Source organism: Lithobates pipiens, unplaced genomic scaffold (assembly GCF_037356315.1).
Source record: "Lithobates pipiens isolate NorthernLeopardFrog02 unplaced genomic scaffold, aLitPip1_a1.2 Scaffold_22, whole genome shotgun sequence".
In the NCBI taxonomy this organism is placed as follows: domain Eukaryota; kingdom Metazoa; phylum Chordata; class Amphibia; order Anura; family Ranidae; genus Lithobates; species Lithobates pipiens.
This window is the reverse complement of record NW_027507784.1, coordinates 309,494,237-309,513,538: the sequence shown is the minus strand read 5'-3', so window position 1 is coordinate 309,513,538 and position 19,302 is coordinate 309,494,237. Positions and strand designations below refer to the sequence as shown.

General features: G+C 42.4%; 1 protein-coding gene across 1 annotated transcript in view; it reads left to right on the top strand.

Annotated features, from left to right (window-relative positions):
• Positions 1–19,302, top strand: part of NHERF2 (NHERF family PDZ scaffold protein 2) — a 181,679-nt gene that overhangs the window by 132,472 nt on the left and 29,905 nt on the right. The window contains exon 3 of the mRNA XM_077449371.1: positions 12,608–12,787. Coding sequence (XP_077305497.1) covers positions 12,608–12,787 — 180 coding nt within the window. The remainder of the gene's footprint in view (positions 1–12,607; positions 12,788–19,302) is intronic.

The window sequence follows — 19,302 nt, the reverse complement described above, 5'->3', positions numbered from 1 at the left end:
TCACATCCATAGATCGGCTCTGGATGGGAGGATGGCAGGAACAGTCTACTGCTGGATGGGGGAGTACTGTTTTCTGGAGGATCGAAGAATCGGGTAAGTATAGCCTTTGTGCAACCCTGAACAAAACAAGCAGTTAAAATGGTTGTATACCTCTTTAGCACATTTTTACATAATAAGGCTTATCTGTGGGTAAAATGAATATCTCCAAAAACCTGTATGGTTTAGGAGATATTCACCTTGCATGCAGCCGCTGAATGCCAAGAGCCCCTTTGCCGGAAATTAGACTCCCACGCGCATGCGAGGGACTGACGTCATCATTGCGGGTCATCCCCACTCACAGTGCCAGAGCTGTGAACCTGGAAGAACGCAGAGGAGAAAATGTCAGCTCCCTCGGCGGTGACCGGGATGCAATGCCGACTTTTCTCTCTTATGTAAGTATTTCATGTGGTGCATACTAGCTCATTATGCCTTTGCCTTACAGGTTTTTTTTTTGTATTATCTTTTTTTTTGCAGGTGTACAACCGCTTTAACCCATGCAGTGCAGCTACAGCATGGGAGAAAAAAAAATCTCTGCGTTCTATTTCAGGATCTAATTGAGACCACCTAACAGCTTCTTATGTGTCCCAATGAGTTATCTGTGCGTTAGGTTTCCTGTCCTGGTGCTATTTTCTGCTTATTTTGTATTAACCAGAATCCACCGGTAAAAGAGTGAACACCCTGGAACAGTTCTGTTGGAGCAGGAGGAGTGAGACTTTTGAGATAGCCATAGGCAGTGCAAATTTTGTCCAATTCCTGCTGAATTAGCCAAAATTTCAGCCATGGGTGACTCGGCTCAATAAAAGTCCATTTTAAAAATGACTGAGATAGGTGGAAAATCACTGGCCAAATACTGTACCATACAATAGCCACTTAGGGAGATTCATCCACCCATGATGTTAGTGTTCATGAGGGGAATCAATTGATTTTCTCTCAAAAATCAAGCCATATACCTATTATAAAGGAGAGTCTAGAGCAGGGGTGTGTAGGTAGCTTGGTTTATCTCATCAACAGGGTTAGGCCCCATGTACACTAGGTGTCTAGCCCGGATACAGGAGGTTTGTCGGGCCTTGTCGTGTGGTCCTCTCACCCAGTTTTGCAGTCAGATTATGGCAGAACTCTATTCTGCCACCCCGGGCTCTCGCCCTCTGTTCCCTTCTGTGTTTACAAGGGACAGCTTTGTTTTCAGTGGCTTATGCAGATCCCTCGCGGGAGGACATGGTGGGGACAGCTCTTCTGAATTTGAGGGCAAGAACAACCTCCCTGAAAGGCAGTAGATAGCCACCTACACAAGGAGAGGTAGGAGTGACTTGAGATGCAAGGAAACAGTTGGGGGGTTGATGTTGCACACTGTGCATAGCACATCACCAAACCCTGCATCCTACACTCTGTGCATGGCACACCCCTAAACTCTGCACTCTGTGCATAGCAGACCCATAACCCTACATTCTGTGCAAAGCGCACCCCTGAACTCTGCACTCTGTGCATAGCACACCCATAACCCTACATTCTGTACAAAGCACATCCCTGAACTCTGCACTCTGTGCATAGCACATCCATAACAGTACATTCTGTACAAAGTGCACCCCTGAACTCTGCACTCTGTTCATAGCACACCCATAACCCTACATTATGTACAAAGCGCACCCCTACACTCTGCACTCTGTTCATAGCACACCCATAATTCTACATTCTGTACAAAGCACAACCCTGAACTCTGCACTCTGTATGTAGCAGACCCCTAATCCCTGCACTCTGTAGTGCACCCCTGAACTCTGTACATAGCGTACACTTGAATATCCACTTGCCATTATTTTTCCTAGGCTTCTACTTTCAGAGCTAGTTATTACTAAATATATTTAATATTATTTAATAAAAGAGTACATACATACATAGTCTTACAGATACAACCGGCTCATTACCATACAACTATACTGCCCATGCAGCCCACAATGAAATTGAGTTTGATACACCTGCACTAAAATAAATGGTTGGTCAGAGAATATGGATGGGCTGCAGGTTTGTTTGGGGGCTGGAGACATGCTGAAGACAGTAATAGAATGGAAACATGTTGGGTGAGATCACTGCTATTACCAGGGGCGGACTGACCATTGGGCCACTCGGGCACTGCCCGAGGGCCCCGGGCCACTAGCGGGCCCCATCAGGGTTGCCAGCCTCAGTAAAACCAGGGACAGTATGTAAAAATCAGTGTTTTTTTTACATCTGTCTCTGAAATATCCCTTACCGACATCCTTTTGGTCTAAAAATCCTTAGATTATAGCTACCCCACCTCTCCAGTACCTACCTGTCTGATTGCCTGGGGGCCCCATAATCTCCTATTGCCCGGGGGCCACCCAAAAGTTGTCAGTCCGCCCCTGGCTATTACCCTTTTATAAATCAATGCTCCCATTACTGACTGCTGGGCCATACAATAAGTACCAAAGGGCAGCAGGTTGGGCTCCGGGGTCTTCAGGCGGCAACAATTGGAGGTCGCTCACTCCACCATTACATAGAGGACCACTTTTAGAAACCATCACAGAACACTCTTAGATCCTGCGATAATCTCTGTCTGGCTTCATGTCTGAGGTGAGATATTGTATTGTAATTATATTCTGCACTTTTCACAGTAGCAGCCTCCCTTTTATTGTATATGCAATAAAACTATTAGTGATTAACTGAACTCCTCCTGGTTTATGGAGTTGTTCATTCCTCCAGCTCCAATCCTATCCAGGTCATCTATGGATTTACTTCCTTATCAGTGTAAACAGAAGATACAGCCCTGCTTGTAACCCTATCAGCTGGCTGCAACATAATGGAGCCCAACTCTTTGTTTCCATATGAAACAATGTTTTCCCTTGTACTTTGTACATTCCTGTGCCTATCAGCTTTTCCTCCAGTTTCCTCCTGAAAATCTGTTTAACACTTTATTTCTGTCCGCCTCCCTCATGGATTTTGCTGAAGGAGTCGGAGTTTAGAGCACTGCCAAGCCTTGATCAGAAGAACAGTGTCAAGCTGGGAACAGATAAGGTCAGCAGGTTCCCAGAGGTGCGTCTATTTGAGTGCATGCCGCTCTTTCTGTGGTTGGAGGGGGGGGGGGGGGTTAATTTTGACGATTCTGCTTTCATCAATGCTGCCGTTAAAAGATAACCCGTGTTGCGAAATTGTCCAAAGCGTGTTTTCATTCTGGCAGGTGGGGTGGCGGTACCAGGCCCCAAGCCTGTGGGTATGCCTGGCACAAGGCCAGTCAAATGTCACACAGCTCTGACAGATGAGTGGAATGGGTTAACCATGAGAGGCCAGACTGACGTCAACAGCCTTAAACAATCAATTTATTTCATATGAGCAAACAGGATGCAAAATTTACAAGCGTGTGAAAGTGTATGTCAGCGTGTGCGTGTGCATATGTTTAAAGCTGAACTCCAGGCAAATATAAAAGACACATACACTATTACCAAAAGTATTGGGGCGCCTGCCTTTACACACACATGAACTTGAAATGGCATCCCAGGCTTAGTCTGTAGGGTCTATTTCAGGCACTGATGTGGACGAGAAGGCCTGGCTCGCAGTCTCCGCTCTAATTCATCCTAAAGGTGTTCTATCTGGCCAAGTTCCTCCACTCCAAACTCGCTCATCCATGTCTTTATGGACCTTGTTTTGTGCAATGGTGCCCAGTCATGTTGGAATAGGAAGGGGCCAACCCCCAAACTGTTCCCACAAAGTTGAGAGCATGAAATTGTCCAAAATGTCTTAGTATGCTGACGACTTAAGAGTTCCCTTCACTGGACCTAAGGGGTCCCTGAAAAACAACCCCACACCATATTCCCCCCTCCACCAAATGATTTGGACCAGTGCACAAAGCAAGGTCCATAAAGACACGAATGAGCAGGTTTGGGGTGGAGGAGCTTGACTGGCCTGCACAGAGTCCTGACCTCAACCTGATAGAACACCTTTGGGATCAATTAGAGCAGAGACTGTGAGCCAGGATTTCTTGTCCACATCAGTGCATGAATTCAGAAATGCACTTCTGGAAGAATGGTCAAGCATTCCCATAGACCAGTGATGGTGAACCTTGGCACTCCAGATGTTTTGGAACTACAATTCCCAGGATACTCATCTACACTGCAGAGTGCATGAGCATCATGGGAAATGTAGTTCCAAAACATCTGGGGGGCCAAGGTTCGCCATCACTGCCATAGACACACTCCTAAACCTTGTGGACAGCCTTTCCAGAAGAATTGAAGCTTTTATAGCTGCAAAGGGTGGGCCAATTCAATATTCAACCCTACGGACTAAGACTGGGATGCCATTAAATTTCATGTGTGTGTAAAGACAGGTGTCCCAATACTTTTGGTAATATAGTGTATTAATGCCCCCTGTCATCATCAATCCCTTCCCATCAAGCCTCGGCGTCCCTTTAACTGGGCTATTACACAGTGTGACATAAAATATTGCAACGACCACCATTTTATCTAGGGCAGTGATGGCGAACCTTGGCACCCCAGATGTTTTGGAACTACATTTCCCATGATGCTCATCCACTCTGCAGTGTAGTGGAGCATCATGGGAAATGTAGTTCCAAAACATCTGCAGTGCCAAGGTTCGCCATCAATGATCTAGGGTCTCTACTAAAAAAAAAAAAAATATATATATATATATATATATATATATATATATATATATATATATATATATAATGTTTGGGGTTTCTAAGTAATTTACGAGCAAAAAAAAAATAATTATTTTAACTTGAAACCAACAAATGTCAGGAAAAGGTTTAGTGGTTAAACTTCCCTAATTTTCACACCAAAGTGTATCCCTTTGATCTAAAGAACAAATCGTTACAATGTTTATACATATACATGTTTATATATATTTCCACTGCTAAAGAATGTTGTGGTACTTGGCAGACTGCCTGTTTTTCTTTCTTTCTTTTGATGGCTGTCGGCTTCAGCAGAGCAGAGAGAATTCTCTGCATAGAAAGAATCGGGAAATACTTTGTCAAGATCGCAAAGGTGAAAACAATCGCAATAACGATTCTTAACGATTAATCATGCAGCTCTAATATATATAATGTTTGGGGCATCTAAGTAATTTTCTAGCAAAAAATAATGATTTTAACTTGTAAGCAACAAATGTCAGAAAAAGGTTTAGTCTTTAAGTGGTTAAGGCAGCCATTCTCAACCAGGGTTCCTCCAGAGGTAGCTAGGGGTTCGTTGAGCTGTGGCTGATGAACCACCTTTTTGATGGTGCCAACAGAGTTCAAGGTTCAGCACCACTTAGCAAAGCCAGCAGCATGACACAAAATATATTTTTAGCTGTCTTTAAGGGTGGCATTCTGAACACCACCTTCAGGGGGACATTCTTCCTATTGACAACCGATATAAGGAGCATTGTTCCTATTGACCCCGAATGAATTGGTTTTAGTAAGGGTTCCTCGAGACCTGAAAATTATTTTTGGGGTTCCTCTACGGTTAAAAGGTTGAGAAAGCCTGGGTTAAACTGACCTCATTTGCAGACCAAAGTTCATTCCTTTGATCTAAAACAACCAAATGACACAATGTTTCTTTTTATCTCAGCGCTGGGCAATGTTGTGATAAACTTTGCCACTGTTCTATTGAATAATAATATGTTAATAATAATGCCTCAGACGATCTGCGCATGTGCAGTACGTAATGTCACTCACGTCAACAGTGCACATGCTCACATCGTCTGAGGCATCATCTGCCGATCAGCAAAGTGCGGAGGGCGAATGTAATCGTCACATTCTGCCTCACTCTCTCTGCGCATGCACGAGACATCACCAATCACATCACAGGCCAAAGACGATCTGAACTATTTGTCAGAACACCGTGCTTCGTCAGAGATCGCCTCCTGTGCATAGGCAGTGTTGACGTCACGCCAGCTCATCAAGAGATCAGCTGGCGTGAGGTTACGTCCTGCGCATACGCGGATCGTCAGAGGAATTATCTAAAGAGAGGCACTATTCGAAAGAACACCGGCTGCCTTTTTTTTTTTTTTTTTTGACAGCTGTGAGCAGAGAACGGCTCTGCACTTGTTACATGAATCGTGGAAATGCCGGATTAGGATCGTGAGGGGGGGTTGAATCAAGATTTTTTTTTAACTAAGTGAATTAACAAATTAATTAATTACATTTTTAACTGAATTAATTCATGAATTAATTAATTGTGCTATGTTATTTATTTATTTATTAATTTGAATGAAAGGATCACTCCCTATTCCTCCCTTCGTTCCTCCCTTTCCTTCCCTCCCTTCCTCCCTCCCACCCTCCTTTTATTTCTTCCACTTTACTTTTTTTCTTCATCTTTTGAAGCATTTTTATCTGTTTGTGTGGGGCCCCATTGGGAAGATTTCCCCAGCCCATGTCCCTGTAATGTAACAAAAATAGTGGCTACAATTGTCACCATTACAGGAAGGCACAGACAACAATAAAAACACTGCTTGCAAGTAGATATAAACCTTAATAGGTGAAATATCATTTGCTGATACAATGTACTCTGGAGCACAGTTGGGAGACAGGGGCAGAATGTTGTCACCCTATAATAGGAAGTGCCTTATGAAGAATCTTAATGGCAGGATCACCAGATATTCTTATTTTCTGTCTGCCGGGGGTGTGCAACTGAGCACACTTTAATACAGGGAGCGTGCTCAGTTGCACACCCCCCATTCTGTTACAGTCGGGTGCTGGTGGGACGGGCTTCTGATCACATGACCACCATGACAACTAATCCCTACGACCACATGATCGGGAAGTCAAGGAAATCCTGGCATTGAGATCTCAATAAAGGGCTGGCGGAAGGAAGCTTAATGAAAGCTGTAGATTTTTTTTAACCACAGGTACATGAACATGATAACATAAATTCGATTTTAGTAATTAGCTTTACATACTTTAATGATTTATTTTAAATAAAGATATAAGTGCACTCACTGGTGTTTTTTAAATACCTGCCGGGAATTTGGCTTTCAGTTACCCTTTGAGTTTTGTTCCCCTTTAAGCAAAAACTGAAGCAGGTAATGGTCCGTAGGATGGGGAAACGGTTAAAGCGATGTGAAAGTTTCATTGGAAAGGGTCATTTACCAGCTCACAGTCCTATATTGCGGTTGCTTGGGTTGTGTTGACCATGCAAAGGCGACTATTTGAAATGCAAATCAGCGTTTGATTGGCACACACGGCCCTGGACAGGCCGCCAGCGTGAAGCAGCATCCTGCAATGACGACTATCCACATCCCATACACAAGGCTGGGCTTACAGGTGCAATAATAGACTATGAATAATACAACTGTTATGGGGATCTGCTAGTCAAAGTGGTTTGGCATTTGCATTTCTATTGTGCATGTTCCCCTCTGTACACATACCGGATCAGAAGGATAACGATACAAAATGGGCTACAAGACTCTTTCAACTTTTTTTTATTTATTTTTTTAACACAAAGGTCAATTACTCTAAGCCCTTGTACACACGGCCGGACATTCCGACAACAAAATCCATCGGATTTTGTCCAAAACTTGTGTTTTTATTTACTAATACTAGCAGCAAAAGGAAAGGAAGATGTTAAATGTTGATTTAGAGAGTCCTCTTTAAAATAAGAAATTAAAGGGTAACTCCACTTCCCAATTCCATGAGAAAAAAAAAATAGCAAATAAAAAAACAATATTGCATATAGCAACTATAAATACACACACACACACACACACACACACACACACCCGTGTGTACAGAACCTGCTATGAAATGTAATTTCCTGCTTTTGTAATTGACTCACTGACTTTCTCAAAAGATACAAGTCCGATTTTTGGCATTCTCTGTAATTGGAATTTCAATTTTCAGTTGCAGACCCTCATTAGAACACTGAGAGTGCATCAGGTGATTATAATGAACCAGGCCCCCCCCCATTCAGAATTAGTATCCAAAGGACATGGTAAAACAGCTATTTCTTCAGTTTCTTAAAATTCCTGCTATATACAAAGATCACCCAGAGGGGTTTGCTTTTTTTTTTCTGAACAAAAGTGGAGTTACTCTTTAAATACCTCTCCAGCAGATGAGTTGAGCCTTTGCCTTCTTGCGGAGCTTCAGGTTCTGTTTCTATACAACACTTGTGGGTGTGTCGGATAGCGCGTCCCCGCTAGGCGCTTTGGTCCCTTCTCCTGTCCCCTCAGGGCACAGAAGTGACATGTTAATCGGCTGATCAAACCACAAAGTGAGAGGTATTCATTCTGATGGGTCACTAACAGAAGTTCTATCGCTGTGTCCCTTTAGATTGTTGGTTATTAGATACAATTGACCCCCTCAGTGATCCAGCTCATTAGCTACAAGGCAGACCCCCCGCCGTGCCCCTACATCAATACACCATTCGATTCCTGCGGGATAATGACGTTCTGCCACCATGAATGGATCTTAGTCGGAGGTTAATGTATAAAATTGAAAAGAAATTGGGGTAATTGTAAGTGATTGCCATGTAATTATCAATGGCAGTGCCAGCGCTGGGCTGAAAGGAATCCTTGTGAGACAAAACAAAAATATACAAGGCAGTCTTGGCCGAGATAAAGGAGATCCGCTTCAACTTGTCTGTTAATGATTTCCGTAAGATGATCCAATTATTGTGTATTCTGCAAAGGAGGAGAGCGTGTTGTACATTAATACACACTACTACTATACACTACTACACACTACTATACACTACTGTACACTACTACATACTACTGTACACTACTATACACTACTACACACTACTACTATACACTACTACACACTACTATACACTACTACATACTACTGTACACTACTACATACTACTGTACACTACTATACACTACTACACAATACTATACAATACTACACACTACTATACACTACTACATACTACTGTACACTACTATACACTACTAGACACTAATACACACTACTGTACAATACTATACACTACTATACACTACTACACACTACTATACACTACTACATACTACTGTACACTACTATACACTACTGTACACTACTACACACTACTATACACAACTACACACTACTATACACTACTATACTATACACTACTATAATATACGCTACTACACACTACTCTACACAAAACTACACACTACTATAATATACGCTACTACACACTACCATACACTACTACACACTAATGTACACTACTATACTATACACTACTACATTATACACTAATACACACTACCACACACTACTATACACTGTTACACATTACTACACACTACTATACATTACTACACACTACTATACTATACACTACTATACACTACCACACATTACTATACACTGCTATACAAGGCTACACACTACTACACACTACCACACACTACTACACACTGCTATACTACACACTACTATACTATAAACTACTACACACTACCATACACTGCTACACACTGCTATACACTGCTACACACTACTGTACACTACTACACTATACACTACTATATGATACACTATTATACACTGCTATACACTGCTATACACTGCTATACACTGCTACACACTACTACTTTGGGTGGCACAGTGGTGTAGTGGTTAGCACTCTCACCTAGCAGTAAAAAGGGCCGCTGGTTCAAATCCCAACCACGACACTACCTGCCTGGAGTTCATGTTCCCCCTGTGCCTGCGTGGGTTTCCTCCAGATACTCTGGGTTCCTCCCACACTCCAAAGACATGCAGGTAGGCTAATTGGCTTCTGTCCAAAAATTGGCATTAGTATATGAATGTAGGTTGGGGACCTTGGATTGTGGGCTCCTTGAGGGTAGGGACTGATGTGTGTGATGTATGTGTGGAGTGCTGTGTAAATTGATGGTGCTATATGGGTACCATAAATAATAATATAATAGATGAGCATTTTAATGAGACACAATTTACAGGGACAATTCTAGACGCACACCCACACTCACTCAGGATGGACTGGTGTCTTTATTCAACCTTACTAACTATGTAACTATACACACTATTCCAAAAAGTATTTGACCCCCTGCTGATTTTGTACATTTGCTCACTGAGAAAGAAATGATCAGTCTATAATTTTAATGGTTGGTTTATTTTAACAGTAAGAGACAGAATAACAAAAAAAAAATAAAAAATATCCAGAAACAAAAGCATTTTTAAAAAGTTATGAAATTGATTTGCATTTTAATGAGTGAAATAAGTATTTAATCCCCTATCATTTAGCAAGATTTCTGGCTCCCAGGTGTCTTCTATACATGTAAAAAGCTGAGATTGGGAGCACTCCCGCGCAATGATATACGTCCTAAGCTTGAAGAGGAAGAGGGGTTATGGCTAGCTGCCATAACCCCAGTATCCTCTTCTTCGTCCGGCGGTCTGCTTTCCGATAAGAGTGGTCGACGTTAAAAAAAAGTCACTTCCGCCCATAGCTCTTAAAGCGGAGGTCCACCCTAAAGTGGACCTTCCGCTCATCTGAACCCTCCCCCCCTCCGGCGCCACAATTGGCACCTTTCAGGGGGGAGGGGGGTGCAGGTACCTGTACAGTACAGGTATCTGCACCCACTTCCGGGATAGCTCTCTGCGGAAAGGGGCGTAGATTACGCCCCTTTCCGCAAGTGCCCCGCTGCCTGCTGGGAAATACACAGATCCCAGAGGCAGCGGGGACCGTCCTTATTGCGCAGCGCGACTCGCGCATGCGCAGTAGGGAACCGGGAAATGAAGCCGAAAGGCTCCTTTTCCTGATTCCCATACCCAAGATGGCGGCGGCAGGACCCGAGAGACGATCTAGAGATCGACTTTGGGTGCCGACATCGCGGGCGCGCTGGACAGGTAAGTGTCACTATTTTAAAAGTCAGCAGCTGCAGTATTTGTAGCTGCTGGCTTTAAAAAAAATAAATAAATCGCGGAGTCCCGGCGGACTCCCGCTTTAAAGGACATTTTTTTTTAAATGACAATTTTAATTTTACTTTTCTTGCATTTTAGTCTAAATATAAGATATGAGGTCTTTTTGACCCCAGATCTCATATTTAAGAGGTCACGTCATGCTTTTTTTCTATTACAAGGAATGTTTACATTCTTTGTAATAGGAATAAAAGTGACAATTTTTTTTTTTTGTTTAAAGAACAGTGTAAAAATAAAAAATAAAAGGTAAAATAAATAAGAATTTTTTCACCTGAATATGGAAATAGTATTCAAAGCACACGTGAGGTATCGCCGCGATCGGTAGAGCGAGAGCGATAATTCTAGCCCTAGACCTCCCCTGTAACTCAAAGCATGCAACCTGTAAAAAAATTTAAATGTCGCCTATGGAGATTTTTAAGGGTAAAAGTTTGTCGCCATTCCACGAGCGGACGCAATTTTGAAGCGTGACATGTTGGCAGGGCCGTCTTTAAAAATTGATTGGACCCTGGGCAAAACTTCTCTTGGCCCCCCCCCCATGCAATTTTGCTCTCCAGCTGCTCTGAGACATACAATAAATAGCAGCTAGACTCAAAATCAGTTTATTGAATCAGATCAGGCAGTTATTGCAATTGGTTGTCAGAGGTTACAGTGTATCATTACCGCTCACTGACTGGTTGCTAGAGGTTACAGCACACATTACAGATCACTGATTAGCTGCTAGAGGTTACAGCACATGGTTTCTGCTTGTTGAGATTAATGTACAGTAATACTGCTTACTGATTTGTTGCTAGAGGTTACAGCACATCATCTCCTTACTCCAGGGGTCATGCTATACATATACATCTATTTACATATGAATGCTGCTGCTATTTACATATGAATGCTGGTTATTTACATGTAAACACAGGGTCTGCAGGTGAGTCATCTGTACACAACAATAGGGCAGAGCTGGGCAGCATTAGTAGCAGCACTTCACACTGAGATATCAGGACACAGCAAGAGACAAGGAAATTTAAACTGGGATAGTTGGCAAGTATGAGGCAGCTGCTTTGGGCCCCACAACAATGACAAGGGCAGCTGCCCCTTTTGCCCTGCCTTAAAAATGGCCCTGCATGTTTGGTATCAATTTACTCAGCGTAACATTATCTTTCACAATCTAAAAAAAAAATCAGGCTAACTTTACTGTGGTCTTATTTTGTCATCCAAAAAAGTGTATTTTCCCCCAAAAAAATACGCTTGTAAGACCGCTGCGCAAATAAGGTGTGACAGAAAGTATTGCAACGACCGCCATTTTATTCTCTAGGGTGTTAGAAAACATTTTTTATAAAGTTTGGGGGTTCTAAGTAATTTTCGAGCAAAAAAAACAGTTTTAACTTGTAAACAACAAATCTCAGAAAGAGGCTCGGTCATTAAGTGGTTAATCCAGACAGGCTGCTCGATGCCTATTCAGGATTTGGCATTTTACATACATCAGTGCTCTGCGGAAGACTAAAAAACAGAACGAATGACTCCTGAATGAATTATTTTTAGATCTGTCACACACCTGAAATCACGTGTTTGTCAGTGTCGGTGTCATATTTACATAATGGAATTTGTAAGCTGCTTTCCATTCAGTTTGTATTAGTGGCGTCTTATGGAGAAATGTCAGAAAACCACAAAATAAACATGCGTTGCTTTGTCTCTGTACAGGACATAAATGGCCAGGTGAAGGAGAGGTGTCCCCGTCTGTGTACCCTAAAGAAAGGGCCCAACGGCTACGGATTCAACCTGCACAGTGAAAAATCCCGGCCAGGCCAGTTCATCCGTTCTGTGGACCCCGGATCCCCGGCAGCCAAAGCTGGCCTGAGACCGCAGGACCGTCTGGTGGAGGTATGGGCTCTCCTATGACTTTTACAATTTCACCTGCTTCCTATTTCTTCTTAAACATTAACAAATATCTAAAGCCTATATTTTTTTTAGTTTTGGATGAAGTAGGGAATGGTGTAAACATGTCCTTTTTTTTTTCTTTTTGCTAGTGGTGTCTCATTGTTGAGATTTCCTTTCACTTCCTGTCCCGTAGACACAGCAGGAAGTGAGGAATAATCCCCATTAGACAGTTGTCACTGGAATACACGTACTTGTCTTCCCTCTCCTTGTCTTCTGGTGATAACTCAAAATGTTGCATTGGGAAATCCCTCCAGTGGGGACTCAGATGGCAAGAAAACAATCGTCGGAGGATAGAACTTCTGTTGGGTAGTTATAAAATCGCAAAGAGAAAATCTTCTTTTACATGTTTATTGTGGATTGTGATTTCACCTACCCTGTTTCCCCGAAAATAAGACCTAGTGGGGACTCAGATGGCAAGAAAACAATTAACGGAGGATAGAACTTCTGTTGGGTAGTTTTAAGGATCTGTGTCTTCCTATTCAGTTGTCACAAGGAAATGGAAATGACCCTGTTTCCCAAAAATAAGACCTAGGGGGATTGTCGGTGATGGCTGCAATATAAGTCCTAACCCCCAAATAAGCCCTACCCTGTTTCCCCAAAAATAAGCCATACCCTGAAAATAAGACCTACAAGGACTTATTTGGGGGGTAGGGCTTATATTGCAGCCATCACCGACAATCACACTAGGTCTTATTTTTGGGGAAACTGGGTCATTTCCTTTTCCTTGTGACAACTGGATAGGAAGATCCTTAAAACACAGATCCTTAAAACTACGCAACAGAAGTTCTATCCTTCGTCAATTGTTTTCTTGCCATCTGAGTCCCCACTAGGTCTTATTTTCGGGGGAAACAGGGTAGGTGAAATCACAATCCACAATAAATATGTAAAAGAAGATTTTCTCTTTACGATTTTATAATACAAACTTTGGAAACTTTTATTCAATTAATTGACTTATTAAGGTGGTTGTAAAGACCAAATCTTGATCTATCTTGATCCAGCCAGCCTCGGCTCTCCTGGGTCCCTCCCTCCTCATTGGCTGAGACAGCAGCAGTAGCCATTGGCTTCTGGTATTGTCAATCACGGCCAGTGAGCCAATGAGGAGAGAGCAGGGGCGGTGCCGAGCCATGCTCTGTGGGTGAATGGACACATAGAGCAGTGGTTTGGGAGCGAGCCTGGCTTGGGTGCCGGATAGCCATCTCTGCCCCAGGAGAGCACACAGTGATCATTGCTAGTGGCCGATACCAATAATCACATGAAAAATATAACAGGCTGGTTAAACCCAAGTTGACCGATCAACTTGGGTACAGCCAGCCTGCCCGCCCCATACATGGATCGAATCTCGGCTTGTCCCTGCTGAAACGGCTGAGATTCTAACAGACTAAGACCAGCTTTACTCTCACCTCCTGTCCCAGTGACGAGACAGAATATTCCCCCAATAAGTACACAAACGTCAATAATACCCACAATCCAGAGATAAATGAATGGATATGTAAAGGATATGTAATCCCCCACAATTAGTATATCTTATTTGTTCCCTTTTGGTCTTTTAAATATACTATTGAAAGTGTTTTGTTAAGTGCAATGAAATATCCATATCAGAAATTGCTAGCTGTGCCGCGTCCAGGGCTCACTTCCTGTGTTGTCCCGGAGAAGGTGATTGGCTCTCTCATTTCTTATTTTTGGACTTTAGGATGGTCTTTACATTGTGGAGAAAACTGGACAGGGCTGACACCACTTAGCTCACAAAAATGCCAAGTGTGGTCAGCCCACAACAGGACCCAGAAGCATTTCTCACAGCTCAACTGTAATTGCACTTGCAAGCTGGGTAACTAACACACACACTACAAGTGATGCCACAGTGGTAATCCTGTGTCTGGCAACAAATTGGTACTGATATGATCACTCACCTGATTCCACGCCCAACTTTCTAGCTGCCCAGATTAGTGAGCCATTGCTGGCAAGTTACATTCTGCGACTTTCTCATCTTCACGGTTGGGGAGTGTCACGCGAGTGCTTACTGTGATCTGCATTGTGAACTTGTTACTCATCAGCAACAGACTGACTACTGTGGCATGGTTCTAACACACAAAAACATACACATATACACTAACACATAGTAAACACACACAAAAACATACATTAAACACATACACTACAACAGAGTATATATAAACACAAAACACGTATGCACTAATACACACCAAACACATATACACTAAAACGCAGTAAACACACACACACACACAATAAATACATGCACTAAAACACAGTATACAAACACACTAAAAACACATATGCACTTATACACTATACAGAACACACTAAACACACGTACACTAAAACACAGTATATACAAACACTAAACACATATACACTAACACATACTATACAAACACACACACTATAAACACAGTAAACACACACACTAAACACATATACACCACAACACAGTAAACACACACACTAAACACATATACGCTAAAACAAAGTAAACGCACACACTAAACACATGCACTAAAACACAGTATAAACACATACTAAACACCTATGCATGAATACACACTGAACTCATATACACTAATACACACTATACAATCACACACTAAACACATATACACCAACACACACTATACAGACACACACATATACACTAAAACACAGTAAACACACACACAGAACACATATACACTAAAACACACACACTAAACACATGCACTAAAACGCAGTATACACACATACTAAACACATATACACTAACACACATTATACAAACACACACACTAAAACACAGTATACACACACTAAACACATATGCACGAATACACACTAAACTCATATGCACTAACATACACGATACAAACACACACTAAACTCATATACACTAACACACACTATACAGACAGACACACACAAACCACATATACACTAAAACACAGTAAACACACACACAAAACACATATACACTAAAACACAGTAAACACACACACAAAACACATATACACTAAAACACACACACTAAACACATGCACTAAAACACAGTATATACACATACTAAACACATATACACTAACATACACGATACTAACACACACTAAACTCATATACACACACACTAAACAATGCACAAATACACACTAAACTCATATACACTATCATACACTATACAAACACACACTAAACACATATACACTAACACTCATACACACTCTAACATACCAAGCACTCACACGCACCTTTCACAAACATTGATACAGCAGCCGGGTCTGTTGCCTCCTGTCCACCCGGTGCCCATCCTGAGCTCTCAGTGTCCTGTCTTCCTCTAAGGGGGTCTTTTTACAGATGTGGACCCCTACAGCAGCTGCTTCTTTACTGCCCTTCCTGGGCTTTAGCTATCTGTACCACTACCTTTGCGGAGTGTACACCCCACACACCTTGTGTGTTATGTGCACAGATTGGGCTGTGAGCAGCCCAGCAGCAGTAGATTGCTTTGTAGCGGGAGAAGACAATGCCCGCTCTTGCCACTGTCAATTTCAATTGAAAGTACTGCCCCTGCCATCTATATCACCCTAGACCATAGCCTAGTTGGCCTAGTGGAAAATTAAGCTCTGCTTAAAGGGTCTTAAAACTGCTAAAACATGGGAAAATACGCACGTATTGCAGAGATGTAACGAATATTTATTTTATTTTGTCTTACAATATACTTCACTTTTTCGCTGCCACTGACGAATGTTGGGGGGGGGGGGGGATGTTATTTAAAGCAGCCAGGAATGTGTGTAAATATGATAACAGCCCCCCAATCACTTCCTCGGAAATCTGAAAGTGCAACCACGTATGCCATAAAAAGTTGGAACTTATTCTTGAGGGACTCTGCTTTTAGAAAATATATATTGTTTGGGGGTTTTAACTAATCTTCAGGCCTAAAATTATTCTTTTAATGTGCGCAAAAATGGTTCTGCCAGTGAAAGGGTTAAGTCAGAATAGGTCCCTAGGAAAGGTAGCAGCTTTGGCTCTGCGACTTTCCTTTTTTTTTTTTACATTGGTAAAGATAGCAGTAAGCACAGAGCTGCCCCATTTGCAGTGCCAGTACTGGCATAGCCCTACCGACCACCGCTGCCTACAAGTCCATCCTTCTTTGTAATGTGACAGGTAGATGCACAGCTTTGACCAATTGCATTATCCCCCTGGTATACTGTTGGAGCATGAAGGTTGTAGCTGGCAGTGGGCACCCTGGCCATCCACCAGCCCTTAGGCTCCTGCCTACGTTGTCCTGTGATAGATCCATCGCAGGCATTGTTATTATCTGCATGTTGCAGTAGCAGGAATTAGAATGAAGATAATTCAGCTGGGTTCAGTTACACTTTAAATTGTTTCTTTTAATAAACACCTGTCGTTTTGAAAGCGGACACTTCCGTGCGTTGTTTTATGTAGTCAGTTTAACTGATCCTTTTCCTGAAATGCCGGCATCTTATTACACTTTGTAGAGGGGGTTTTAGACATTCCGTCTAATATTCTAGAAGGGGGGCTACACACAGCTTTGTGCTGTTGAGGAACTGGGAAGTCTAAGCATGACCTGCCGCTCCACAGGAAGGACAGAGAACAAAACGATGCCACGGCACAATAAGTGACAGTTATTTTCCAAACAAACTGACAGCTATTTTTAGCTGAGTCCAGTGGAATCATATAAGGAAGCCTTGGCAGAACGATCTGTGACTGTCACTTTTGTTGGACAAGTTTGGCCTGTTACAGGCAGTGGAAAAATAAAACGGATTTATTGGAAGAATCAACAGGTAATAAAAACTATGTTACAGGGAGGAGTCTGGAAAATGAAAACGGCTGTATTCATGCTATTGGCAGACCGCATCACATACAGTATGTCTTTTATTCTTATTTTGCCCAAAGTTATAGAGCGGCAGTCCAGATCTCCAACCTGCTGCCAGCACAGGGCATTGTGGATGCAACAGAATTGTACAATATATAAAAAAAATAATATATATATATATTTATATATATAGACACAAATTTATTAGTGTTTATGTAGCCTGACTGCATTAGAGACATATTAAAATATAACTATCACTGCAGGATCTTTCTGCCAAAATATGCAATAAAAAGAAGCATTTTGGTGCGCAATGTTTATGTCCATAGTTGGCTAGGGGTTCCTTAAAGAGCCGTGGTGGACTAATCTTCTGCCTGATGGTGTTTGCTTAGTTTTAGCACCAAATTCACTTGATTCTAATGATTTTCTTAGCTGTCTGTAAAGGGGTTCATCTATCACTAACCACCAATCTAAGGGGGTGCTTTTCCCAATGATTACCAAAAAAAATTAAAGGGGACTTCTCCAATTACCACTGATGTAAGGGTTTGTTACCTTAATGACCACCAATCAACCAATTAAAGGGTATATTTACTTACCAACCACCAATGTAGGGGTTTGTTACCTTACTTGCCACCAATGCAAAGGTTTGTTACTTTAATGACCACCAATCAACCAATGAAAGGGTATATTTCTTTACTGACCACCAGTGTAGGGGTTGGTTACCTTACTGGCCGCAAATGTAGGAGGTTGTTACCTTACTGACCACCAGTGTAAGGGTTTGTTACCTTACTGGTTACCAATGTAGTTTTTTTTTTTACCTTACTGGCGGCCAATGTAGGGGTTTGTTACCTTGCTGACCACCATTATAGGGGTTTGTTTCCTTACTGACCACCAGTGTAGGGGTTTGTTACCATACTGCCCCCCCCAGTGTAGAGGTTTGTTACCTTACTGGCCACCAATTTAGGGGTTTGTTACCTTACTGTCCACCAGTGTGGGGGTTTGTTACCATACTGCCCCCCCCCCCCCCCCCCAGTGTAGAGGTTTTTTACCTTACTGGCCACCAATTTAGGGGTTTGTTACCTTACAGGCCACCAATTTAGGGGTTTGTTACCTTACTGGCCACCAATTTAGGGGTTTGTTACCTTGCTGACCACCAATATAGGGGTTTGTTACCTTGCTGACCACCAGTTCAGGGGTTTGTTTCCTTACTGACCACCAGTGTAAGGGTTTGTTACCTTACTGGCCACCAGTGTAGGGGTTTGCTACCTTACTGGCCACCAATGTAGGGGTTTGTTACCTTGCTGACCACCAGTATAGGGGTTTGTTTCCTTACTGGCCACCAGCGTAGGGGTTTGTTTCCTTACTGACCACCAGTGTAGGGGTTTGTTTCCTTACTGACCACCAGTGTAGGGGTTTGTTACCTTACTGTGCACCAGTGTAGGGGTTTGTTACCACACTGCCCCCCCCCCCCCCCCAGTGTAGAGGTTTGTTACCTTACTGGCCACCAATTTAGGGGTTTGTTACCTTACTTGCCACCAGTGTAGGGGTTTGTTACCTTACTGGCCACCAATGTAGGGGTTTGTTACCTTACTGGCCACCAATGTAGGGGTTTGTTACCTTGCTGATCACCAGTATAGGGGTT